This window comes from Salmo salar, chromosome 12, assembly GCF_965601325.2.
Source record: "Salmo salar chromosome 12, fSalSal1, whole genome shotgun sequence".
NCBI classification, from domain to species: domain Eukaryota; kingdom Metazoa; phylum Chordata; class Actinopteri; order Salmoniformes; family Salmonidae; genus Salmo; species Salmo salar.
Window position 1 is genome coordinate 24,171,768 of NC_138302.1, and position 27,780 is coordinate 24,199,547.

The following is a 27,780-nucleotide window of genomic DNA, read 5'->3' on the forward strand; positions in this document are numbered from 1 at the left end:
CCCTTTCTCTCAAAGCTAATTGGAGTATTGCTAAAAATAGGCTCAGATCACCTTCTTTATTTTGATCGCAACGGCAAAAACGTATCCTATATCAGCACTTCTAAATCAGACGCTGTGTGAATACGAGTCCTGAACTGGGATTTCGACAAAAGAAACATATGCCACTGTTAAAATAAACATATTTTAATATACAATGTGTTTTGTACAGTGTTTGTTTGCTGAAAAATGTACAAAGCATTTCTTTAAATATTCTACTATATTTCTTTAACTACTAAGAAGAGGGAAAAAAAGTCCCTTTCAAAAGAGGCATCCTTTCTATACAAATGTAGGCATTCAACAGGCATGCCTAAATACAATGCATGCTTCTCATTAGCAGGAAAACAATATCAGAGTCCAATTTTAATACAAAGTCGTTGTAGTAAGTCAAAGCAAACAAGAAAAAAAAAGGACAAAATTAATAAATAAAAAACTTCAGCTCTTAAATTCTTCTGTACAAGACTCCATTGGAATATAATATCAATGTACAAAACATCACTTAAAAAAACCTTTGTAGTTTAATTAAACCGCTGTTACAAATACATTTCTTTAAGTAGCCCGTACTAAATAGCACTCTATTCCCAATTTAGTTTTGGCAGGCTCCGGCCCACTGACATGCCTTCTCCATCAATAGAGCAGCGGAATTCAATTCAGAGTCATCAGGAAATATTTAGTGCACTACTCTTGATAAGGGCCCATAGGGCTCTGGTCAAACGTAGTGCACGACATAGAGAATAGGGTGACATTTGGGACTGACCCCTTTTCTTCTCTTCTTCCCATTTAGTGACATTATCAATGCGACTTAATGCACAACAATGGTCACTTGACCTGTGGTTTGGCCAGATGTGTGTACGAGTGTTAAAACCCAAAAGCAATCGCAGGGGGGAGATTGGAGATATATTTGTGTGTAATGTTATCAAATTAATTGACACTTCTTTGTCCTTATGGGCGGTCCTTGTGAGTTCCCTACTCTAAACCTTTTAGTACATTCCCGTCCCACAAATTCTTTATGATTGGTTTGCGACACTATTGAGCCGATAGTATCTAGACTCTCTAGGCCTACTTCGACCACTGTAGGCTAAGTCTCCAACCCTTGGCCCGAGCACCAACGTGCTTTCTTGCCACCAGAGAGTGGTCTGTATGCTGATGGTGGTAATCATGCCAGCAGGCATAGTAATGGCACTTATATTAGGAAAACCCTAAAATTCCCTATTTGTCCACAGACTTTGCCAAAAGTACTACAGATGTAGGATCTTTAATTTGAGAGAGTTTGCTACAGTAGGAAAATAATCCTGCAGCAACAGGAAATATGAATTATGTGGATTATAATTAATGGACATTTTTGTGTAGGGTTGATACATTTTTCATTAGGGAAAATCAAATCTAACATTTTTAAGTGGAAAATTCTAATTTTAGAAGCCTTTTTAAACCTTGAATACACTACAAGTTCGCATTTACTGCTGTTCAGGAAAATTCTCAGCAATAGGTACTTTGTCTTACACTTTCTTGTTGTTGAAGGTATGCAATTTTGTATATTTCTTCCCCTCCCCAAAATATTTGGTTTATCTGCACAGGCTGGTCTTGAAATAGAAAAAAGTGACTACTAATTTAGTAGACAGAGGTTAGTTAGTAGCCTTTCAAATATATTGTACAGCCCTTTCTCTTGGTGTAGACCAGGGAAACATTGGTCATTGGTCCAAGGGGGAGCTACAGTGCTACTGTGGTGGTATGGGATGGAGCACATAGAAGTAGATTTGAACAGATTAAACAATCTAGAACTCCTATTTCTATGACTTTGCCCATCTGCATTGTTATCACGGGAACAGTGAGTGAATCAACGTGCTAGATCATAAACCATATACATTTATCATTAAACAACTTGTCACATATGACTGAAGTTGTGTGAAACCAACATGGCTAGGGAGGGCCTCTGATCTTGTGTTTTTCAGAAGACCTGTGTTTCTGTCTTCTATTCAAGGTGTGGGGCGCTTTTCCATGGAAGACTGAAGAGGACTGAGCCAGGGATGGTGGAGAGCGTACGACTCAAGTCCCCTTGCCGAAGGCACCGTGTCTGGAGTTATGGTACGATCCAGAGTCCCCTCCTGTCCCTGAACACCCCAAACTACCACCCTCACAACCGCCAGTGACCTCCGTCCTCTCATGCTTCAGACACTGGGCCAGGTCTTTTTGGCAGGGCTCCATGGTAACGGCCACGCCCACACCACTGCGGCCCGACATCATGCGGGTCACCTCCGACCACGTGTCCGTCTCCGGGTCATAACACTCCACGCTGTCCAGGAACGTGTTCCCGTCATAACCTCCTGTAGAACGGAGGAGGAGAGGAGAAGCATTCTTTAGGACAGGATGGGATTTATAAACACTTTTATAACATATGAGAATTGTATCTCAAAATGTAAATAATAACACATGTATTTTATATAGTGCTTTTCATTACACGTTGAATCGCAAAGTTGCTTTTAAAAACAAAAACAAAACAATTCAACAACAAAAAAATGTAGGAGGATCTGGTAGTTATTGGGCGATGGTCTTTCATCATGGGCAGTTCAGAAAGGTAGTATTATGAGCGGAGGGAGCATTGCTGGAACAGCCAGGCAGGGAGGCAGAGACATCTGACAGACAGGCCATGGAGCTCTTCATCGGGTTCCTCGTTGTCTGTCGATGTTCACAGCTCCTCCTCTCTAGATCAGGCTGGTAGCACCCACCTGGCTCATGCTTCAGGGACTGTAAAAGCGCAAACAAGACCACCACACCTCAGCAGTAGTCCTGAAACGCGCCCTACGAGGCGAGCCTCTGCATCACCTCACACCGCAGTCCACTTCCCTCTAGGAACCGGAGCAGGAGGCCAAAAAGCCGATGCTGTTTACCAGGTGTTGCTGCTGCATCATTCAAATGGAGCTAGCTGCCAAATATAAACTGACTTGCCATAATCACTCCTGCAATTCTGTGAGTCACCACCAGATGCGTCTCTCAACAAATGAGCCATTTTTTTTTTTATAAAAAAAAAAATCCAACTAAATAAATAAATAAAAACACTTAAAAACAATAAGATATGCTCTCTCTATGTCACTTCGACACTGGAAAACTAAATGTGACCTAAACACTGTAGTACTACATACTGCACTTCATTTGGGGGTTGATTCTGTCATAATGTATTAGCTAAAACAAAATGGGTATTTGGGGCGGACTCCAGGGCTTTGTTTACGGCGTTCAAAGAAAGAATTCTTGCCCCCGAAGCAAATTCCTCATAATTACGCTAAAGCATTGTTGCGGTAGAACCTGCTTCTACAATACCCACCCAGTACATAGATCTTCCCATGGTGCGCGGTGACGCCCAGGGCGGAGCGCCGGTGCCTCATGGAGGCTGCAAAGCTCCAGGTGTCAGTCTCAACGTCGTAGCGCTCCACTGTGTTCAGCTGGTTGGTGCCGTCATAGCCCCCCATCACGTAGATACGGTTCCCCAGCGCACACACACCTGATGGGTCAAAGTTCATTATTAGAAGGGCCTTCTTGACACAGGTGGGACTTTAGGCCTACACACAGGTTTCACTCTGAATCGCCACCCTTTACCCAGAACAGTGCATTTGAAATCGATTTGAGAACATTGGATTTGTGCAAGCATGGCTGGAGAGTTTCCACCATATTCCTGTCCACGCCTTTTAAATAAATGAAGGGGCGTGTAAGTACACACGTCGAGAGAAGGGTAGAGAATCAGACCGTAAATTCTGTCCAAAGTCAGTGTGCTCCCTTTGTTCCTCACCTGCCCCAGAGCGCACAGTGTTCATGGCAGCCATGCTCTTCCACTCATCCCTCTCTGGGTTATAACACTCTGAGGAGGAGAGACGGTGTGTGCCGTCGAACCCCCCCACCGCGTACAGCAGCCGGGTGATGACCGCCACGCCCACCCCGATACGCCGCGTCAACATGGGGGCCACCAGGTGCCACTGGTCCCTGTCTGGGTCATACCTGAGGAGGAAGGGACAGAGACACTGTCAGTCAAACACACTGACAACACCAGCGGAGCAGGACAGAGAGACACGCCCACAAAATCAACCAACTGGACTATATTTAGTGTGAGGTTGGAAAATCGTGACAAAGTCATTTCTTCCTGGTTTATTTTTAGGCACAAACAAATACTTTCTTTGAGATAAAAAAATATATATACTGTATATAAACTCAGCAAAAAAAGAAACGTCCTCTCTCGGTCAACTGCGTTTGTTTTCAGCAAACTTAACATGTGTAAATATTTGTATGAAAATAAGATTCAACAACAGACAAACTGAACAAGTTCCACAGACGTGACTAACAGAAATTGAATTATGTGTCCCTGAACAAAGGGGGGGGGGGTCAAAATCAAAAGTTAGTCAGTATCTGTTTTGGCCACCAGCTGCATTAAGTACTGCAGTGCATCTCCTCCTCATGGACTGCACCAGATTTGCCAGTTCTTGCTGTGAGATGTTACCCCACTCTTCCACCAAGGCACCTGCAAGTTCCCGGACATTTCTGTGGGGAATGACCCTAGCCCTCGTCCTCCGATCCAACATGTCCCAGATGTGCTCAATGGGATTGAGATCCGGGCTCTTCACTGGCCATTGCAGAACACTGACATTCCTGTCTTGCAGGAAACCATGCACATAACGAGCAGTATGGCTGGTGGCATTGTCATGCTGGAGGGTCATGTCAGGATGAGCCTGCAGGAATGGTACCACATCAGGGAGGAGGATGTCTTCCCTGTAACGCACAGCGTTGAGATTGCCTGCAATGACAACAAGCTCAGTCCGATGATGCTGTGACACATCGCCCCAGACCATGACGGACCCTCCACCTCCAAATCGATCCTGCTCCTGAGTATAGGCCTCGGTGTAACGCTCATTCCTTCAACGATAAACACGAATCCGACCAGCACCCCTGGTGAGACAAAACCACGACTCGTCAGTGAAGAGCACTTTCTGCCAGTCCTGTCTGGTCCAGCGACGGTGGGTTTGTGCCCATAGGCGACATTGTTGCCTGTGGTGTCTGGTGAGGACCTGCCTTACAACAGGCCTACAAGCCCTCAGTCCAGCCTCTCAGCCTATTGCGGACAGTCTGAGCACTGATGGAGGGATTATGTGTTCCTGGTGTAACTCGGGCAGTTGTTGCCATCCTGTAACTGTCCCGCAGGTGTGATGTTCGGATGTACCGATCCCGTGCAGGTGTTGTTACATGTGGTCTGCCACTACAAGGACGATCAGCTGTCCATCCTGTCTCCCTGTAGCGCTGTCTTAGGCATTTCACAGTACAGACATTGCAATTTATTGCCCTGGCTACATCTGCAGTCCGCATGCCTCCTTGCAGCATGCCTAAGGTACGTTCACGCAGATGAGCAGGGACCCTGAGCATCTTTCTTTTGGTGTTTTTCAGAGTCAGTAGAAAAGCCTATTTTGTGCCCTAAGTTTTCATAACTGTGACCTTAATTGCCTACCATCTGAAAGCTGTTAGTGTCTTAACGACCGTTCCACAGCTCCATGTTCATTAATTGTTTATGGTTCATTAAACAAGCATGGGAAACAGTGTTTAAACCCTTTACAATGAAGATCTGTGAAGTTATTTGGATTTTTACGAATTTTCTTTGAAAGACAGGTCCCTTTCTTTTTTTGCTGAGTTTACTTCCTTGTATAACATCACTTTGCTCCGCACAGAATCCTACATACCTAACCAATCATAACCCCAACCTAAGGACCCAAAAACTCCCGCTCCCTTCATCAAACCTCCCAATCAGATCTCAGTTCTACGAACCTCTCCACGCTGTTATGATGAATACATCCATGCGACCCTCCGACAGCATAGATCATCCCGTCAATCACCCCGACTCCTATCCTGTTCCTGGGTACACTCATGGGAGCACAAGGCAACCAGCAGTTGTTCATGGGGTTATAACAATCCAACGTGTTGGAGTCCATATTCCCGTCAGGAGCGTTGTTCCTTCCTCCGACAGCGTAGAACAGCCCAGAGATGACCACGGCAGCCAGGCCACTCCGGGGGACCTGAAGGTCAGCTAGCCTCAGCCAGGCCCCAGTACAGGGGTTGTAGGCTTCCAGATAGGACAGGGACTGACGGAAGTATCCCCCTGCCGTGTAGATGAGCTGGGGCACTTTGGGCGTGCGGCATGAGATCACCTAGGAGGACCACATAAATGTATCAATCAATTGATCCATCAGGAGATTGATTACCTTGGAGAAAAATGCATTGGAAATATTTTTGATATTTCCCTATCCCCTTTTTTTCCTCCCAATGTCAATTCCAATCTTGTCTCATCGCTGCAACTCCCCAATGGGCTCTGGAGAGGCGAAGGTCGATGACCCGCCAAACCACTCTCCTTAACACCCGCCCGCTTAACCCGGAAGTCAGCTTCACCAATGTGTCGGAGGAAACACTGTTCAACCGAAGTCAGGCAGCAGGCGCCCGGCCCGCCACAAGGAGTCGATAGAGCGTGATGAGCCAAGTCCCCCCCCGGCCAAACCCTCCCCTAACCTGGACAACTGTGCACCGCCCTATGGGACTCCCAGTCACAACCGATTGTGACACAGCCTGGGATTGAACCCGGGTCTGTAGTGACACCTCAAGCACTGCGATGCTGCGCCACTCGGGAGGCCGGCTTTGTAGTTTTTTAAAACTTTATTTAATCAAGGTTCTTGGCATCAGTATTGGACATTAAGTGCTAGATACAGCAGCAAGGTCATTGATGCACATCAGAAACAATGGAGGGTGAGGCTTTTGAACTGTAACTGTACCATTTATTTTTACCCAAAATACCAACCAACCATCTCACCTTGGTGGGCTTGTGGAGGGTGAGGTCCTGGAAGATCTGCGCCAGGTAGTCTTTACACTGGTCGTCCCACTCCAGAGACTGCAGCTGGGCTTGGAGGAAGTGTGGGGTGAGGGAGTGGCACCGCACAGCCTGGAGCAGGGCCTGGACGTAGGGCCGCCGGTTCTCCCGGTCGTACCGGACCCACGCCACACAAGCCTGAAAGACCACCGACTCACAGCGCACGTTGAGTTCGTCGCGGCTGATGAGAGTGACCAGCTGGCATTGGGAGAGGTTGAAGAACTCCTCCTGGGTCGCCACCTAAAGGTGAGAAGGAGACTGTTTTAAGAAAGGCATCACTTGGTTGCCAGTCTAAAATGAACACATGGAGAATAACAAGGAATTACTGGATATGGTTAATGGGCAATTGTTAGGCTTTTAGAATTAAAAAGGGGAGTAACAAAGCATTTTGAAAACATTTTTCTTCAATGGAGCACACTGAATCACACAGTTCACCACTGGTATTCATCTGATTATGACTCATAATCATTCTTTTGGTTGTGGGAGTGTGTGTGTGTGTGTGTGTGTGTGTGAGAGACACATCTCTCCCTGTTAACCAGCCAGCCAACCGGCTCTTCCATTGTAACAGTTTCAGTCTGACTCCCTTTGAAGTTATGCAGACTGACTGCCTGTACATTGAACATACATGTAAACCCCCATGAGCCTGCCCACACAACACTCTGATTCCACACGACTCACCCAACTCACGCACAAAACTAACCCAACCCAACACACACTCACCTAACCCACTACCACACAATAGTACGATTATTCATGTTGAGTGTTCACCAAGGGCCAAAGCAGAAAAGAAAGGAAGATGGTGTACAGTAACAGCTGAGACTATTTGCTCAGTGGTGCAGGTGGCAAAGCCTTGACGTTTCCCTTAACTAAACACAGTGAGTCAGTTGAGGAAACGGTCTCTGGCTTTTCAAAGACACCAATTACAGGAAGGGACTACAGATCTGAGAAAAGCCATTCATCTGTAAAGCAGCTGTATGGCCTGACAGTGAAACTAACGATAAGGTTGACTGAATGACTCATCCATATCAAATGAAGATAAGGAGAGATGCACAGTATCCGCTTGAATTATTTCAACTGATCGGAGTCTGGCGACGTGGTTATTTCCTGGGAAACCCCATAGGGCGTATCGAAAGGTCAAGGAGCAAAGTGTCATGGTGAAACACTTCGTGCCATCAACAGTGAGCATGCTCTGGATACTGGACTTTTCCAACTCGGGGGGAGAAAAAAAGAGAGACCGTCATTCTCTCTGAAGTGTGTACTTGTTCACTCCCCTCGTGAGTTTAAAAGGATTCTACCTATGGTTTGGAGAATCGCAAAACCCAAAGAACAAGGTTAGGCAAAGCTGATCCTGAATCAGATATGAGGGGGGGGAAAGCTAACTGTTTTAAAAGGATACTTCGGGATGTTGGCGATGAAGCTTGTTATCTACTTCCCCAGAGTCAGATGAACTCGTGGATACCATTTTATGTCTCTGTGTCCAGTATGAAGGATATTAGAGGTCATAACATGCTTGTTGGCATTGTCTTGCGAAACTACATGTAACTTCCTTCATACTAGATGCAGAGACATAAAAATAGTATCCATGAGGTCATCCTACCCTGGGGAAGTAGATATTTGCTCAAATCCAGAAAACAGTATCTACACCCCATACCTGGCTGAAGTTCATGTAGATATATTCCCGAGCTTTCTGATGGAGCTCCGTGCAGCTGATCTGCTCGGCGAAGCTGGCTATGCCGATGGCGTTGCTAGGGTCCAGCTGCGTAACCAGGAAGTCGCAGCAGGCCTTGACCACACTGTCGATCTGGTACATGACGGCGCCGTTCATGACGTGGATCACACACTTCTCCCCCACAGAGATGCTGGCCGTGTAGGCAAACTCTATCAACCTGCCCATCACCTGAGAGAGAGGAGGGATGTGGAGAGAGAGAAAGGAAGAGAAAAGATTGGAGATGGAGAGAAGAGATGGGACAGATGGAAAAGAGAGTGGAGGGCAGGTGAGAGAGAATGAGACGAGAGTCATTAGAACAGTTAGAAGAGACAGGAAGACAGAAAGGGGTCGATTCAATTACATCATTATTGTTGCATAAGGGCCCAGACTGACACAATCTGCCTCAGTACTGAGGCACTACACAATCAAATAAAACCGATCAAATCAAATTGTATTTGTCACATGCGCTGAATACAACAGGTGTAGACTTTACCGTGAAATGCTTAGTTACGAGCCCTTTCCCAACAATGCAGAGTTAAAAAGTAAGACAATTCACAAATAAAAATAGGAGCACAATAAATACTATCAAAGCCATGGCAGTGTGGCACAGTTCTGAGTTAGCCTATGACAGAGAGCAGTCAGAGAGCTGCTGGTTTATCAGTTCCCTCATTAGTCAACATGGCTAATCCTGCACTCTCTGTGAGCTTGGTGTGTCTGCGTGTCTAAAGGCAGCGGCATGATTACGATCTCTCCGGAGCTAACTCAGTGAGGCTGTACGCACCAGCTGGAACAAAGAAGCCAGCGATAAAAGCAGGGTGTGTGTGTGTGAGCGTGTATTTTTACCACTGAAATACAACCGTCTTTCTTATGGAGTCAATCTTTGGTCCCTCGTAGGAAAACGTGGAGTGACTGCCTTCCTATCTTGAATGCAACGTGGATAATTACAACTGGGATTTCTGAAACTCTAGCTCTACTGACACACCTGGATGAAAGGCGGTCTTCTCACCCTCCTACTTACGCAGGTCTCCCTCATCTATCCAGTGTTCACTACTATTACTCACGGATTCTCACATGAAAATACAGTTGGTTTCAATAAAAATTGGTTAACACTTTACTTTAGGCCAACAGCTAGAAAGGTTTATTACATGCCTGTGGCAAGTCTTGTAAAATGTGTTGTAGCACTCACCCGGGGGTGTATCCCCTCGATGGGCACCACCTCCATCCCACACTCCTTCAGGCCGTTGGTGAACATGGCTCTGAAGACCGGAGAGGACGATGCCAGCACCACCTGTAGACATGAACTGTCAGCTTGATAACTCAAACATATAAAAGTAGGGCTCCTACCGTGTACAAACAATTCAATGAAGCAATATGTCTGTTAATCAACTTTTCCAATGTGTTATGAGATTCCCCGATATCACCATGCACTCCTCTTTCACAAGACGGTTTTAAAAGGTCCCCCGAAATCACTAGCATAACCTCATATATATATATATACACACACACAGTTGAAGTCGGAAGTTTACATACCCTCTCTTGGGAGGGGTTATTTTTGACAATTTTATTTGAAAACAATCACAGTAAGGTCCTTAATTGTTACCAAGAAATTATTTGAGATAAAAAATTTAAAAAAACAGCTGCATTGGAGCTTTAAAGGAGATCGGAGTGCCGAACATAATTTTTTTCAGACATTTTTGGGGGGAGTTTCACAGACAGAATCGTGTTAGAAACAAATCTGGGGATAAACTAGAAGAGAAGGGCACAGACCCCCCTGTTGCCAAGGGGGCACGAGTATTCTGAAGTCAGAAGCGTTACCGCTACGCCAGACTCCGTCCATAGCATAACCGTTATTGACACAATGCTACACACCTTGTGTGCCACGAAGTCCACGGCCTCCAGGTCGTTGTAGCACACACGAAGCGTCACATCGCACAGCTGGCCGTCCAGCCGCAGCTCGTTCATGATGGCGAAGGCGGCCGCTGTGTGGCTCTCCAGCGTGTAGCTGAAGACGCGGTGGCCGTTGCGCGTCGACGGCGTCACCACCGCCTTGCACTCCGTCGGGCACTCATTAGACATCCTGACTGACGAAGGATCCTTCCTGGTGCTTCTGTTGAAGCTGTGACAACAACTAAGAACAGTGTTGGGAGTGACTACTGCCGGACATCCTTGCTCACTGAGGGGCAAGGAGACACAAGGGAAATGTTGAAAACTGGAGGCGCTAGGGAGGGATTGTAGAAGGCTAGGACCCTTTTCCTGGGGTCTTTGTTGTTTTTTTGGTTGAATGTATGTCTGGGACTGTAGAGTTCAGAGAGTACCAAATTCGCTTTCTTAGAAAGGCCCGAAAGACGGTTTCTTAGCCCTTACTCCTCAATTCCAGCCACTGTGTCCAAGAGTTTTTCTTACAGTCTTACTTATTCCACAAGCCCAGCCATAGTGCACATCCAGGTGCTAGTGTAAAACTAAAAAAATACTTCTACATGAACTGCCAGTCATGGTTATGCACGTTATAACCAGGCCAATCGTAATCCACCACGATTTATGGCATCATTCAAACCAGTGTTCTAGATTCTTTCCCACCTGCCCTTGAGTAAACTTCTCGTCTTTTAATTAAAGGAACAGCAAGATGTATGGTCTTTATGGCAGGAAGTATGCAGCAAGTCCAAAAAGACGCAGTAGGGAAATTACTGTTATTCACGTCCGCTTGTTGATATGTTTTTCTCCTAAAGGGGAACTTTCTGAACAAAGGAGAGTCAGCAACAGTCAGAAAAACAGACAGATGTGTCTAGTACTCTGACATCTTCTCTCAAGTCCAACTACTCCGTTCAGAAGTTGTTTTAAGTTACGTTATTTCAAGCATCCACAGAAATCAATTTCCAACTGAAAAATGTTTTTCCTGTGAAGATAAGCGGTCGCAGGTCAAAACTTGCTTATTCATTTTTCGCTCCGAGGCCCAAAAAACAGACACTGATATACTACTGCAACTTAAATGGTGGTCATAATTATAATCAGGACTTAGCTCATGGAGCTAGCTGCACTTCTGCCAGGAGTTGGGTAGTAGAGGGGTGTAAACTCCTAAACTCTGTAGAGAGAAAAAAGAGCAGGTGCCAAAAATGTCGTCAGCGTAAGCTAGCAGCCCTGAGGATTCAGGAATGAGAGGGGGGAGCTCAGTTTAGTTTGGTTGATCAGTTGCTCCACTCTAGAAGCTTTCCCAGAAGTCGCCCTGCTCTGGAATCTCAAATTGCACTGTTGTATTTACTGGGAAGATCTGGGCGCCGTTGGCAACTAGAAGAGAGAAAAGACAGGACAGTTAGGTGTTAGGGTGGATAGGGTTTATCTAATAGTGATGGGGGAAAGAAAACACATTTACATATCGGGATATACTTTTTGATGATATATCGTACTGACAATATTTAAATAATATTTTTTGCGCTAGTTGGCTGTACCTGCACCAAAATGTCAGTATTTTCCCTTCATTGTTCACCATCTACCTTTAATTTGTTTTTAGCACTTATTTCCATGTCTGATCAAAACAGATAGCAGTCTGGAGCTAGAACTTTCATTTTCGAGAGTGATTTAGTATGTTATTCGACAAGCGAATGACTCAGCTAAATAACATCCCGAAGCCATCCAACCGCAATCACTCCAGTCAGAACAAAAGACTGTCCTAGAACAGAAAGCGATATACAACATACAGTGGGGCAAAAAAAGTATTTAGCCACCAATTGTGCAAGTTCTCCCACTTAAAAAGGTGAGAGAGGCCTGTAATTTTCATCATTGGTACATGTCAACTATGACAGACAAAATGAGAAGAAAAAAATCCAGAAAATCATATTGTAGGATTTGTAATGCATTTATTTGCAAATTATGGTGGAAAATAAGTATTTGGTCACCTACACAAGCAAGATTTCTGGCTCTCACAGACCTGTAACTTCTTGTTTAAGAGGCTCCTCTGTCCTCCACTCGTTACCTGTATTAATGGCACCTGTTTGAACTTGTTATCAGTATAAAAGACACCTGTCCACAACCTCAAACAGTCACACTCCAAACTCCACTATGGCCAAGACCAAAGAGCTGTCAAAGGACACCAGAAACAAAATTGAAGACCTGCACCAGGCTGGGAAGACTGAATCTGCAATAGGTAAGCAGCTTGGTTTGAAGAAATCAACTGTGGGAGCAATTATTAGGAAATGGAAGACATACAAGACCACTGATAATCTCCCTCGATCTGGGGCTCCACGCAAGATCTCACCCCGTGGGGTCAAAATGATCACAAGAACGGTGAGCAAAAATCCCAAAACCACACGGGGGGACCTAGTGAATGACCTGCAGAGAGCTGGGACCAAAGTAACAAAGCCTACCATCAGTAACACACTACGCCGCCAGGGACTCAAATCCTGCAGTGCCAGACGTGTCCCCCTGCTTAAGCCAGTACATGTCCAGGCCCGTCTGAAGTTTGCTAGAGAGCATTTGGATGATCCAGAAGAGGATTGGGAGAACGTCATATGGTCAGATGAAACCAAAATAGAACTTTTTGGTAAAAACTCAACTCGTCGTGTTTGGAGGACAAAGAATGCTGAGTTGCATCCAAAGAACACCATACCTACTGTGAAGCATGGGGGTGGAAACATCATGCTTTGGGGCTGTTTTTCTGCAAAGGGACCAGGACGACTGATCCGTGTAAAGGAAAGAATGAATGGGGCCATGTATTGTGAGATTTTGAGTGAAAACCTCCTTCCATCAGCAAGGGCATTGAAGATGAAACGTGGCTGGGTCTTTCAGCATGACAATGATCCCAAACACACCGCCCGGGCAATGAAGGAGTGGCTTCGTAAGAAGCATTTCAAGGTCCTGGAGTGGCCTAGCCAGTCTCCAGATCTCAACCCCATAGAAAATCTTTGGAGGGAGTTGAAAGTCCGTGTTGCCCAGCGACAGCCCCAAAACATCACTGCTCTAGAGGAGATCTGCATGGAGGAATGGGCCAAAATACCAGCAACAGTGTGTGAAAACCTTGTGAAGACTTACAGAAAACATTTGACCTGTGTCATTGCCAACAAAGGGTATATAACAAAGTATTGAGATAAACTTTATTATTGACCAAATACTTATTTTCCACAATCATTTGCAAATAAATTCATTAAAAAATCCTACAATGTGATTTTCTGGATTTTTTTTCTCATTTTGTCTGTCATAGTTGACGTGTACCTATGATGAAAATTACAGGCCTCTCTCATCTTTTTAAGTGGGAGAACCTGCACAATTGGTGGCTGACTAAATACTTTTTTGCCCCACTGTAGCTTTAAGGTAATCAGAGTTTACAGTCACCCATGAATCCTCTTGGGAGGGGTCCCAGTTTCTCTTAGTCACTGTGACTAGAGTCAACATACTTTTAGACAACATCACAGCTCTTGGAGAGCTTGGGTGTCTACACAAATTCCACACAAGGGAATGCAGAGTCTGTCCCCCCCCAGACCTGGGTTCAAATACCATTAGAAATCATTTCAAATACTGCATCTATGCTTGATTGAGCATACCTGCTGCAATGGAACCAATAGAGACGTCTCAAAAGTGCAAACCCCACCCATCTGGCTCTTCAGACAGACTAGAGCAAATGCTCAACGTATTTGAAAGATTTGTAAAAGAGTCTGAACCCAGGTCTGGCGGTAAGACAGCCCAACCTCTAGTCGAGAGTCTGATCCGAGTGATGTACTTCCTGAGGAAGACAGAGTGAGTGACTTCAATTAGGACAGAATTGAATTAAATTAGGACAGAATTGAATTAGTCATCGTGACAGTGTTTTTTTCTCCCCTGGATTGTCCTGTGACCAATCTGGCTACAGCAGTGGAGAGTAGGAAAATAACCTCTCTCACACACACACACACAAATAAGTAAGTTACAGGCTATACAGGTGTTAAGCCTGTTCATTCACAACTAGGCCAATACAAAAGCCACTATAGAGAGTCAGTTACTCAGCAACAATTGTTATCGTGTTATTGCAGCTGCTCTGGCCTGAGTGGGTAACATAACTGCAATGTTACGTTTTGCACATAATGATTACCTGTACAAGTAGATAAGAAAACTGACTGGCTGAACTGGAGGACAAGTTATATGGCCTACCTGTTTTACACGCCTCCCAAATGGCACCCTATTCCCTATGTAATGCACTACATTTGACCAGGGCTTATAGGACTCTAGTAGTAGTGCACTATGTAAACTCTTAGAAAAGAAGGTGCCATCTAGAACCTAAAAGGGTTCTTCGACTGTCCCCATAAGAGAACACTTTGAAGAACCCTTTTTGGTTCCATGTATAACCATGTTGGGTTCCATGTATTGCCCTCTGTTGAAAGGGTTCTACATGGAACCCAAAACAGGTTATCTTATGGGAACAGCCGAATAACCATTTTTTTCTAAAAGTGTAGGGAATAGGGTGCCATTTGGGCGCAGACTTAGTTGTATGGTCTGCCTACCTACAGTTCTATCTTGGTCATTCTACTACCCTCCCTCTATATTACATGAAATCCTGTACAACTCACTGAAGTGAAACCAAGATTAGACTAATATTATGTGGTTGGATGATTCTCTGGAAAGAAGACGATGCTTACATTGGACACTGATATATTATTACAGTGTGTAGGCCTAACTGAAGTAAAGTTGGGTCATTCCTACAATGTAGTGTCTTTTGGACCTCGTAACTTTAGAAAAAAGGTTCAGAAAAAGGACTTTCGACTTTCAGAGAAAAATATTGGTCAAGCTCAGGCACTTTTTTTTTTTAAACCGGTTAGGCACATAATCCTAACAGGGTGGAACCTAACCGGGTGGAAATGTTGAGCCTAAATTAGCCACCAGCACTGTGAGTGAGCAAGATAGAGAAGTAAAAGTAATTTAAACTCAATCAAAAATATTTTAAGCTTTTGAAATTTGGTCAATTTCCCTCTATAATTTAGCCTAAAAACAGGGTGGACATTTATGAGTTGGACATACAGACTAACATGAAACATGGACAAATAGATCTAACTGAGTGTTTATATTTATTCAGCTTTGCACTGTTGTTTTCTCACCAAATAAATTAAAGGGGTTGTTTTCTTAAATGGAGAATTACAACAAACTAACAGGGTGAAAAGAGATACACAGACAATCTTTAATAAAATACAATAATCATGAAAAAAAACATTGTTGAGAGAATTTAACTAGGACTATAAAATAATGAAGAAAGATGAAATATTTTATGGCTTATATTTATTGTGGAAGTTGATGAATAACAGCCAGAGACATGGCAAAACACCGACATCCACTACGAAAACAGTTCCAAATGCATTACAATTCAGTTTCAATATCCATATTTTTGTGTTTAAGGTAAAAGGACACCTGACCTTATATTTAAATCCTTTTGGATTCCACATTTTACACTAAAGAAGAAGTGATATTTCCTGGGGTAAGAAAAGGCACGGCATTGTAGGAATGTATAGTTACCCATTATAGCTTAACGAGGAGATGTAGGAGTTGTAGCTTAACGAGGATATGTAAGAGTTATAGCTTAGCGAGGAGATGTAGGAGTTATACCTAGATGTAGGCTACAAAGCAGCAGTAGTAGGCCTAGTGGTAAGTAGACCTATATTGTGTCTTTGTTGTGTGAAATCTCATGGAAGGCCTATCCCTCACAGTTTCTTGAGAAAGAAATGTCACAGTTTAATAGTAGGCTGTTGCTCAACACTCACAGTGTACTCATCATGGAAGAACTCACCCCCTCAACTAGCTGAGTTTACGCAACGATGATATATACACCGAGTGCACAAAACATTAACAACACCTTAATATCGATTTGCCCTTTTGCCCTCAGAACAGCCATAATTTGTCGAAGCATGGACTCTACAAGGTGTCAAAAAGTGTTCCACAGGATGCTGGCCCATGTTGACAAAACTGTGAGAAGCATTGGAGTCAAGTTGGCTGGATGTCCTTTGGGTGGTGGACCATTCTTAATACACACGGGAAACTGTTGAGCTTGAAAACCCCAACAGCGTTACAGTTCTTGACACAAACCTACTACCATACCCCGTTCAAAGGCACTTAAATCTTTTGTCTCGCCCATTCACTCTCTGAATGTCACACATACACAATGCATGTCTCAATTGTCTCAAGGCTTAAAAATCCTTCTGGTCTTTAACCTTCATCTACACTGACTGAAGTGGATTTAACAAGCAGCATCAATACGGGATCATAGTTTTCACCTGGTCCATCTGTCATGGAAAGCGCAGGTGTTCTTAATGTTTTGTACACTCAGTGTTCATCTTGATGGAGTTGAGTTGAGACGAGTGTAGGTGGACTGTAGGCTAACTCCAACTACATCAAGTCCCCGTCAGTCAATACTTGTAAAAATGTAAATTCTTTAATGCTTTCCTAGTACCTATGTTTGTTCTGTGTAGCTGCAAGCTTTTCTTTGTTTACTAAAATCTGTATTTTTTGATAAAAGTAGCATTTTACATGAACCCTGCCAAGGGGCATTCCAAATTCAACTGACAACTCTATTACAATCAGGACAAGCACAGGTACACAGTAAGCGTTAAAGAATGGATATTTATAAAAGTATCGTGTGGTGGTGCACGCTTGAAGTCGTAACTTCCTACTCCATTGAAAAACTGTGGATTACGGGGTGCAATTTCACAGACGTCACATAAAATTATGTTTTTAATCAAAAACAACAGATTTCAGCACCCAAAGAAAAGCCTGCAGTTACAAACATATGCCGCGTTCACGTGCTAGTCGGAACTAGGAAACTCTACAATTTCCGACTTGCTATCTGGTTGTAGTTCTACACGTGACACGTTCAAGCAGTTAACAAGTCGAAAATGTCAGTTTCTTTGATCCGACTAGCACAAGAACGCAGCAATAGGTACAAGGGAAATCATTAAAGGGATAGTTGACCCAAATTATAAAATGACAATGGTTTCCTTATCCTGTAAGCAGTCTATGGACAAGTTATGACAGCAATTCATGTGTCGGTTTAGTTTCCCTGGCACTGGTTCCACATGCTAACGTTTCAGTATTTGTGGCACAAATCCCATTCACATCATGGGAAAATATCTAAAATTGATTGTGAAGCTCAACAAAGTCACTTATAAATGATTTGAACATTATGCACAGAAAAAGCTAATATCAGTCCCATGACTTGTGGTGGTACCATAGAAATAGAATGACTAGAACGAGCGTCCCCATTTAAGTCATAATGGGTGGACAGGCAGCAGTGGCTGTCGGTGCCATTTAATATGAGGGAGGACAATTCTTTCTTTTTTATGAGCATAGCCTTATTTCTATTACAGCATATTGGATGACTGTCATTCATATTCCATTCACCCAGCTCAATGTAACATTGATAGGTTTTGGTTACTACAGAATACTCTAGTTTTCCCTTTACCCATCATGAGGTTGCTACAACCTAGCCTATGAATGAAAGTTTACAACGTAGGTGCACAAGTTGAGAGAAACATTTGAGTAATCAAGGTTACAGACAGTTGACACATTCAATATCACCTTGCTCACTCTTGCCTGCATCTAGCTGATTTAGGGTGTAATCATTAGTCCATCAGTTGCAAATGAGAGTTTCTATTGGAGAAATTCAGGTGTTTATCACCATTTCGTTTGATTCTGTTTAAGAAACTTTTTTCTTTAAAGTTATTACATTTTCTTGTTTTTCAAATCAACCAACAAAACACATTCCACATTCACAGATGTGACAGACTTAAAAAATAATAATAAATATATATACACACACACACACACACACACACACACACACCACACACACCACAAAGAATAATTATTGAAGAAGAGATATATATATATATATATATACATATAAAAAACTTGCAGCAGCACTATCAAGGTTCTTATTAGCTATTTCCAGCCTTAGCTGAGACGACGAGCAAATAATTAGTTTTTAGATTTTACAGCACCTTACACAACATGTATCTGCTCATTTCCCTAATCACCCCATTCACTCTGTCCAATTTGAAATATATTTGAGTAGTGGAGACCAGAGTGTCAAACTTGGGCTGTCTCTTGCTGAGGTCATAAGTGAGCTTTTCAAGAGGGAGAAAGTCAACAATCTGGTCAATCCACATTTTAAATGGAGGAGAGGTATTAGAGGCCCGCAATACAAGAATACATTTCTTAGCAAAGTACGTAATAGTCATAAGCAAATTCTCTCTGTCAGGATCAAGAACAAAGTCCTGCTGGGCATTAAGATAGATAGATACACGGGGTCATATCAAACTGTACATCTAGTATTTTCTGTGCAGCAGTATGTATAGATTGCCAGATTTTGGCAATCTCTCTACAACTCCAAAATACATGCATATAGGTTCCACTTTCAGAGGTACATCTTTTACAGTTAGGAGAAATGTCAATTTTCATTCTATGGAGTCTCAAAGGAGTGTAATAAGATGTACACTTATTTTGCCTTTAATGGATTGTGCTGTGACAAGAAGGGTTTCAACTTCATTCAACTGAGTTCTAAACCTCCTCTTGGAAGTAAATGACACGTCTAATTTGAAGATATTAAAAAAATAAAAATAAAGGGATCTTGGCACATTGAATTCACTGCAGAGCTCTTGAAAGGATTTCAGTGTAGTGGTTTTCTGATGAAGTGGGTCTGAAAAGGTCCTGATTCCTAGAGTATGCTGAAGATTAAAGTTGGCATCCCTCAGGGCTTTTGGCAAGTCTGAGTTGCCTACTATAGGCGAGAGAACATATTTGAGAGGAAATGCCCAGGTATTTCTTACAGTCCCTCCACGCTAGTAGGGTGCTGTAAATCACAAAGGTTTTGGCTATGTTGCCCACTTCACTAAAGTTATTAATGAATATAATTGAGCTTAGGGGCAATGAACCACAGGATTGGGCTTCTATTTGAATCCACGTTGACTCGTCTGTTTGTGATCCATGTTAGCATGTTGCGGATTTGGGCAGACCAGTAGTACAATTGAAGGGAGGGAAGGCCAAGACCACCCTTAGATTCAGGTTTCGATAGAGTGGAGAACTTGATCCTAGGTTTTTTATTGGCCCATATAAATTTGGTGATGCTTTGGTTAGTTGTTTTGAAAAAGGAAACTGGGAGATAGCATGGGAGCATCTGAAATAAATAGTTCAGTCTAGGGAGGATGTTCATACGGATGACAATAATTCTTCCTACTAGGCTAATTGGGAGGGAGATCCAGGTTTGGAGATCGTTCTTGATTCGATCCAGGAGTGGAAGATCATTTTCCTTGAAAAGGCTATTCAGATCTGGTGTTATGAAGATCCCAAGGTATTGAAACCCCTGTGTCTTCCATTGGAATGGACATAGTGTCTTCATAGAGCTGGTGAGTGTAAGATTGAGAGGGCAGACAGTGGATTTGCTCAAATTTATCTTATAACCTGAAAACTTGCCATACTGAGCAATTGTGTCTAAAATGGGAGGGAGGGATTTCTCAGGGTTGGATATGTAGAGCAAGACATCATCCGCGTAGAGCGAAATCTTGTGCTGCAGGCCGCCAGCAGAGACACCCATAATACTTGGATTGCTCCTTATGAACTCTGCCAGAGGCTCCGCCCCCAACAAGTAGCGCAGGGGGGACAGCGAGCACCCTTGTCTTGTGCCCCGTCCCAAAGGGAATCTGTCAGAGTTCAGTCCGTTAGTAGTCACCATGGCATTTGGATGAGAGTATAGTGATTTGATCCATTTAATAAAGTTTGGGCCCATATTGAACTTGTCTAAGACTGAGAACAGAAAGCTCCACTCCATCCTGTCGAACACCTTCTCAGCATTCAGTGAAGCCAGCAGGACAGGTGTCTTCTGTGCGTTTACTTGATCAATAATATCAAAAAGACGGCGAATGTTATCAGAAGAGTATCTGTCTCTAATAAATCCAGTTTGGTCCCCTTTTATTATTTTGGGAAGAAGAGTGTTTAGTCTTTTGGCAAGCAATTTGGTAATTACTTTCTAGTCAAAATCCAACAAGCTTATGGGCCGGAAGGACGAGCAGGATAGAGAGTCCTTGTCTTTTGTGAGCAACACTGTAATGCGAGCTGTGTGCATTGAGTCTGGGAGAACTCAGTTTTTGCAAAAATCCTCATTGGCATAAAAATAGGGCTAAGCTGGGGCCAAAAAGCTTTATAGAACTCTGGGGAATACATCTGGGCCTGGGGACTTGTTAGGTGGCATGGAAGTAATTGCCTCCAGGACCTCCTCAGGAGTGAAGGGGGAGTTACAGGCGGCGAATCGCATCTCTGTCAGACATATCAGTGTGGATGACGGATCACCACCTCAAGCTGAACCTCGGCAAGACGGAGCTGCTCTTCCTCCCGGGGAAGGACTGCCCGTTCCATGATCTCGCCATCACGGTTGACAACTCCCTTGTGTCCTCCTCCCAGAGTGCTAAGAACCTTGGCGTGATCCTGGACAACACCCTGTCGTTCTCCACTAACATCAAGGCGGTGACCCGATCCTGTAGGTTCATGCTCTACAACATTCGCAGAGTACGACCCTGCCTCACACAGGAAGCGGCGCAGGTCCTAATCCAGGCACTTGTCATCTCCCGTCTGGATTACTGCAACTCGCTGTTGGCTGGGCTCCCTGCCTGTGCCATTAAACCCCTACACCTCATCCAGAACGCCGCAGCCCGTCTGGTGTTCAACCTTCCCAAGTTCTCTCACGTCACCCCGCTCCTCCGCTCTCTCCACTGGCTTCCAGTTGAAGCTCGCATCCGCTACAAGACCATGGTGATTGCCTACGGAGCTGTGAAGGGAACGGCACCTCCATACCTTCACCGCGGCTCTACACCCAAACAAGGGCATTGCGTTCATCCACCTCTGGCCTGCTGGCCCCCCTACCTCTGAGGAAGCACAGTTCCCGCTCAGCCCAGTCAAAACTGTTCGCTGCTCAGGCACCCCAATGGTGGAACAAGCTCCCTCACGACGCCAGGACAGCGGAGTCAATCACCACCTTCCGGAGACACCTGAAACCCCACCTCTTTAAGGAATACCTAGGATAGGATAAAGTAATCCTTCTAACCCCCCCCCCCCCCTTAAAAGATTTAGATGCACTATTGTAAAGTGGTTGTTCCACTGGATATCATAAGGTGAATGCACCAATTTGTAAGTCGCTCTGGATAAGAGCGTCTGCTAAATGACTTAAATGTAAATGTAAATGAGTTGAGATCTTCTTGGTCAGTCTCTGATAATTTAGGTAGCGAGAGTCCCTCTAGGAAGGAGTGGAGTTCTGCCTCCGTGTGTTTTCTCTCAGAGGTATATAGTTTGCTGTAAAAATCATGAAAAGTTAAATTGATATTTTTTGGGTCATATGTGACCTCGTCCTCTGCTGTTCGGATAGCCATGATTGTACACCGACTGCTCTTTTTTTAATTGTTCCGGGAAAAAAAAAAAAAAACCTGGAACAGTTAGCAACGCACAACGTCTCCCCCTCCCCACCAAAGAAATGCCTCATCCTCTCCGCCCCGCATTGAGTAAATGACAACGTAGCCCCCGTCCAGACCACATTAAAAGAGGGAGAAAATAAAATCAATAGCCCAGCCTACATATACCTCCCCCAATGGACATAGGGAACCACAAGTAATAAGTGCAAAAAAAAACCAAAAAAATAAATCAATAAAAAAGGGGAAATAAAAGTAGGCTGAAACGTTTGTAGGCCTAGGTTAGACTATAGAGCCTATCCCTCTCAGCTAAAGGTAAATAAATATAGATTAGACGGCTATAATGACATTTAGCGGGGCGGGTGGGTCTTTGGATGTCGGCTATATGTTGTCTTACCTCCTTTAATAATAACAGTAATTGCATTTAGTCATTGTTCCATTTCTCATTGACCAGGATTGTCTTTCAAAAAACGTTTTCACTCTTCGGGAGTTTTGAAGCGTCGCAGGGCTCCTTGGTGAAGAATCCTGAGCTCGTTTGGGTATTTGAATCCCCTAAAGATGCCTCTGTCAATGGAGTATTTCTTCACCTCGTCAAACTCTCGGCGTATTCCAGCTGACAGGTCCTGGTGTAAAGTGAGTTTGGCGTTTCCCACGGTAAAGGTGTTGATTTTCGTCGCCTGTAGGACTCGTTCCTTGTCGGAGAATCTCAGGAAACGTATGGTGATTGGGCGCGGTGGTTGTCTGGCTGCTGGTGGGGGCCTCAGTGCTTGGTGGGCTCTCTCGAGTTCTATGGGCCTGTCGGTGGACAGGTGGCGCCACTCGGGAAGTTTGTCTTGCAGGTAGCGGATCAGTGGCATGTTTCCCTCTTCTTTTTTGCCCAGATTGAACACAATTATTCCTTCGCCCCCTGTATTCCAGGTCCTCTGTTTTCTCTCCCAGATGCTCCATTTTCTTTTTAGCATATGCTATTGTTTCCATGGCGTCTGTCAATAAGTTTTCCATGGATAGGATTCGCCCCTCTGCCTCGTCCAGGGGCCCTGCGTTTATGGTTATCTTGTTGTTGATGTCAGGCAAAGCATTTTCCAGGATTGTCACCTTGCCCCCTATCACACTGAGCTGAGAGTTAATGGCATCTAATTTAATGTTGAGTTCTGTACGTTGGGATCTCAGCTCAGAAAGGATGTCTTCGACAGAGTGCGAGGTTGGCATTCGTTGGGCCTCTGAAGCTAGCTGCTTCTTGGAGGCTTTTTCCGTCGCTAATGCTCGAGTCTGGGTAAAAATGTCACCTGCAATGTCGCCGCCATGACTTTTTGACTAAAGCTAAAAGGAGTTTAAACTTGAAGTGGAGGTAAGATTAGGAATTGTAAACTACTTGTGCGGAGTTCTTAGTTGCAGCCATCTTGTTCAAGGGTCACGTGATCCCCCCCAAGAAACGTTTTTCAACAGAATCGGCGGAATGAATACACCCCTGACCACACACAAACACAGTTCACTTTCATAGCAGCCACATGCAATCAGCATGATCACTTTGCTCGTTAATTCCTTCTTACATCTTCGCGCTCTCCAACCTCTCAATTTTTCCCCTTTGTTTGTGGACTTCAGTGCACAACACATCAGCTGTCTGTGACCAGGTGAAAAAAACCTTCCAAACCATCATAACAGCTACACACAGCCTACATCTTTGTCACCATATTAGCTAACATCATACTCATAAACAACATAGCTACTAGAACTAAAGCATAGTAATCGCTACAAATTATGCAGTACAGTCATCAAGCAGTTTAGCAGTTACACCTGCCGGCTCCGGTGGCAATAAATTAATCAAACCAGAAGCTTACCTTGACTTGGAAAAAAGTTCCAGTGTTGGATAGCCATAGCCTGCTAGCTAACATGGCATCCCTCTCTGTTTGAGCAGTGTTTGAGTAGGCTAAACTATCTAGCTGCATTCGCTAACTAAGTAAGTGAACGTGGAGAAAATACAACAAAATATCATGCTTGCTTATTCATTTTTTAGGAAATGAAATTGTTCAAAACTGTTCAACTATTGTATTTCTCTTTGAGTCAACTACTCACCACATTTTATGCACTGCAGTGTTAGCTAGCTGTAGCTTATGCTTCCAGTATCAGATTAATTATCTGATCCTTGGGTGGACAACATGTCAGTTCATGCTTCAAGAGCTCTGATAGGTTGGAGGACCTCATAAGTTGTCATAATTACTGTACAAGTCTATGGAAGGGGGTGAGAACCATGAGTCTCCTAGGTTTTGTATTGAAGTCAATGTACCCAGAGGAGGACGGAAACTAGCTGTCCTCCGGTTACACCATGGCGCTACTCTACAGAGTGCTGTTGAGGCTACTGCAGACCTTCAATGCAAAACAGTGTGTTTTAATCAATTTACATGAATATATTTAGTATAGTGTTATATAAAAAGGTTACCTTTAATGTTTCGCTATTTTTATGAAATTCACTCCTCTGAGGAGCCTCCACTAACTGTCACATTTTGAGTGTACCCATGCTTAGGTTTACGATAGGAAGGTTAAGACAATGGAGTCACAATAATGCAGAGGGTCTACCGCTCTGAATCAACCATGGGACCAGCTCAAGCATAGTAGCTATGCTGCTTAGGCAGAACGCAAGCGGTCTGAAGCAGATCATAAGGTTGGTGAAAAATTGCAATTGAAGCTAATGCAAGACAAAAGACATCTATCCAGCTTGTTAACATTGTAATCTTCAACCTACATATTAAGACAAAGTGGTTCTAATATCCCATAACGCTTTGCAATTCATGGGGCCAGTTTTGTAAATTAGAAACTGCCCTCGTAGTCAATATATGTCTATAGGCTACACTCTTCTGGGCAGATCACGCTGGAACCCTGTATGGAAGATATCCACATTACAGGGATTTACACTAGAGCTATCCCTCAACAGGCCTACAATCCCCGGCCTAAAGTGGACACTTTCTCCGCGCCAAATACGATAACGTTACTTCGCAGAGAACGACAATATGTTTCAATTTGATGTGCGACATAAGAGATACGCACTTGCAACAAAGTAGACTACAAAATTGCTGGATTGTCTGGGGAAATGTGAAGTGTTGCTTAATCGGAGTTACAATAGTAACTCGATCCCATAACTTTCTCGCGCTTCTTAAATAATTAATTGAGACAGACGTTGTACATTTTGATAGATACTGACACTAGACGAACGACAAACTGATCGACCACCGGTAGCCTAACCTTTCCTAAACTATCTGAAACAATGCCCACCTGTATTAAAAACGAAGGCTTATTTCAAACAAGATTGCTAGAGACTGGCAATGCGCCTTCGCCAGTGACTCATCTTATCGTGGACTGTGATGAGGGAGCAAATTACGGAACTGCGTGTACCAAAACATGACCCAGAAGTCAAGAGTCCTTATGTAAACGGACATAAAGAAAGTGCTTACCGCGCAATTATATAGCACCATTTGATTTTGCTACAGATTTCAGACAAAGGAATGGCGATTTCCCAACAAATAGGCTACAGTGATACATTTAGCTTTCTTGGTGAGTCACATGTAACAGTTATAGCTAAACACATTGACGTGTTGGCATGCACCGACGTTAAAATACTTCACTACTCGTTCACAACAAATATGAGCATTAGGCAACCAGTCGATGTACTATTAGGCTATAGCAACAAAACACCACGGCTAGTAAAAGCAAACGCTGTGAAAAACAGTGTCAGATAATCAAAATTAGCTTCGCTGTCAGTAACTGCCTGGCATTATTGGTGTCGACTCGATTCGTAGAAAACATGTTACCGATTGGAATCGGAACATTAACATTCTCGCGACAAAATCACTAATATTATATATCTTCACAATCAATCGTGATCGGCTTTCTCAATAGTAAAATAGACTCACATAGCTGAATAGTTCCATCGCTGTCTGTGCGCCACATAGGAACTGGGGAAAGCTGTAACACCATGACTAAGCATTGTACAAAACTGATTCTCACTGCCAAAATAAGAGTGGGCCCCAATACGAGTCTGCTGGCCTCCATAGACAAGTATGAGCGGAGGGAGGGGACTTTTACGGAAGAGGAGTTCTGAGAATAAAGGAAGCGGGACTAGTTCTGCAACGTTCTCAACGCGCTTCTGACAATCAAATATTGACAAAATTAGCCCAATTTTCTCAAAATATACATTAGAAAGTCGTATTCGAAGAAATTGTACAATCCGTTAAATAAATGTGTGTGCACTTTACAGAAATAAGGAATTAAGCTTTGAATGAAGTGCAGGCTGTGCACTTTTCAATAAAGCTGAGTTACAAGTTCACACAGAAACAAGGCACTGGGAAAACTGAATGAATCGTAACAATAAACTACAGTAGATTGAATGAATAACGCTAGCTTTTACACTGACAATGCATCTTTTTCTTTGAATGAATGACGTCATTTTGAAATAGACAGCTGTTCAGTTGAATAGGCCTATATGAAAATATACATTTAGTTACATTCATCAACCCCATAATAACATATTATCATATGGCTCACCTGATATACCTCACTTCATATTCCCATGGATTTGAACTTTTGGGTACATTTTCCATACAATTTCACGATATGATTATTGTACAACTGGACACGTAATATATGCTGCTTGTTCCAGGTGCGGAAGGTGCTGACACACCAATACATATTGTTCTTCCCTAAACAGTGTTCTGTCTAGAGAAAATACGTAATTCCAGCAAGTACTGTAAATTCCAGAACACAGCCACAAGGTGGCACTGAGAGCTTAGTTTGTTATGCTGGGCACACACCACACTTACCCCATGTCCTTGTCCCAAATATTTTATTCCTCGCATCCTCAACCCCAGGATGTGGGTGCTCGCATTACACGATCATTTCCTAGTTGATCCTGCCTGGTGTTCTACAGAGTGAATTGAAGGTGAAAACGTAATATTGACAGCTGCATCCTCTCCACAACTCCACCAATAAACCCCGCCTATTTCTTCAACTTCTCTTCTTAAAATATGATTTCAAACCTAAACCTAACTGCACCGTTAACCTTATACCTAACCCTAACCTTAAATGAACACCACCAATTGTTTTATTTTTTTCATGAATTTTTATGATGTAGCCAGTTTTGACTTTCTAGCTGTGGTAACTACTACTCGGATGGTATTGCGCCGTCCCAACCTTCGCTCTCTCTCTCCCGCTACTCTCTCCTCTTCCATCCTATCATCTCTTCCCTCTGCTCAAACCTTCTCCAACCTATCTCCTGATTCTGCCTCCTCAACCCTCCTCTCCTCCCTTTCTGCATCCTTTGATTTTCTCTGTCCCCTATCCTCCAGGCCGGCTCGGTCCTCCCCTCCTGCTCCGTGGCTCGACGACTCACTACGAGCTCACAGAACAAGGCTCCGGGCAGCCGAGCGGAAATGGAGGAAAACTCGCGTCCCTGCGGACCTGGCATCCTTTCACTCACTCCTCTCTACATTCTCCTCTTCTGTCTCTGCTGCTAAAGCCACTTTCTACCACTCTAAATTCCAAGCATCTGCCTCTAACCCTAGGAAGCTCTTTGCTACCTTCTCCTCCCTCCTGAATCCTCCTCCCCCTCCCCCCCCCTCCTCCCTCTCTGCGGATGACTTCGTCAACCATTTTGAAAAGAAGGTTGACGATATCCGATCCTCGTTTGCTAAGTCAAACGACACCGCTGGTCCTGCTCACACTGCCCTACCCTGTGCTTTGACCTCTTTCTCCCCTCTCTCTCCAGA

General features: G+C 43.8%; 1 protein-coding gene across 2 annotated transcripts; it reads right to left on the reverse strand.

The window, feature by feature from the left end:
- Positions 1-162: 162 nt before the first annotated feature.
- Positions 163-26,720, reverse strand: LOC106564503 (kelch-like ECH-associated protein 1B). 2 transcript variants are annotated; one of them, XM_045691059.2, is made up of 9 exons: positions 26,561-26,720; positions 10,497-11,909; positions 9,814-9,915; positions 8,571-8,816; positions 6,863-7,159; positions 5,830-6,209; positions 3,815-4,020; positions 3,353-3,529; positions 163-2,357 (listed from the first exon to the last, which is right to left on the reverse strand). In XM_045691059.2, exons 2-9 carry the CDS (start codon positions 10,701-10,703, stop codon positions 2,080-2,082), a joined length of 1,893 nt encoding a protein of 630 aa, XP_045547015.1. In that variant the 5' UTR covers positions 10,704-11,909; positions 26,561-26,720; the 3' UTR covers positions 163-2,079. The 2 variants fall into 2 exon arrangements, with proteins under 2 accessions (XP_045547015.1, XP_045547014.1); XM_045691058.2 differs by lacking the exon at positions 26,561-26,720 and adding an exon at positions 25,930-26,108.
- Positions 26,721-27,780: the final 1,060 nt, after the last annotated feature.

Excerpts from the sequence above, each read along its gene's own strand:
- LOC106564503 (XM_045691059.2), bottom strand. The coding sequence starts at position 10,703 with ATGTCTAATGAGTGCCCGACGGAGTGCAAGGCGGTGGTGACGCCGTCG. Across the intron at positions 7,160-8,570 it reads TCTACATGAACTTCAGCCAG|GTGGCGACCCAGGAGGAGTT; the intron begins GTATGGGGTGTA and ends TCTCACCTTTAG. Across the intron at positions 4,021-5,829 it reads CATCATAACAGCGTGGAGAG|GTATGACCCAGACAGGGACC; the intron begins GTTCGTAGAACT and ends CTTCCTCCTCAG.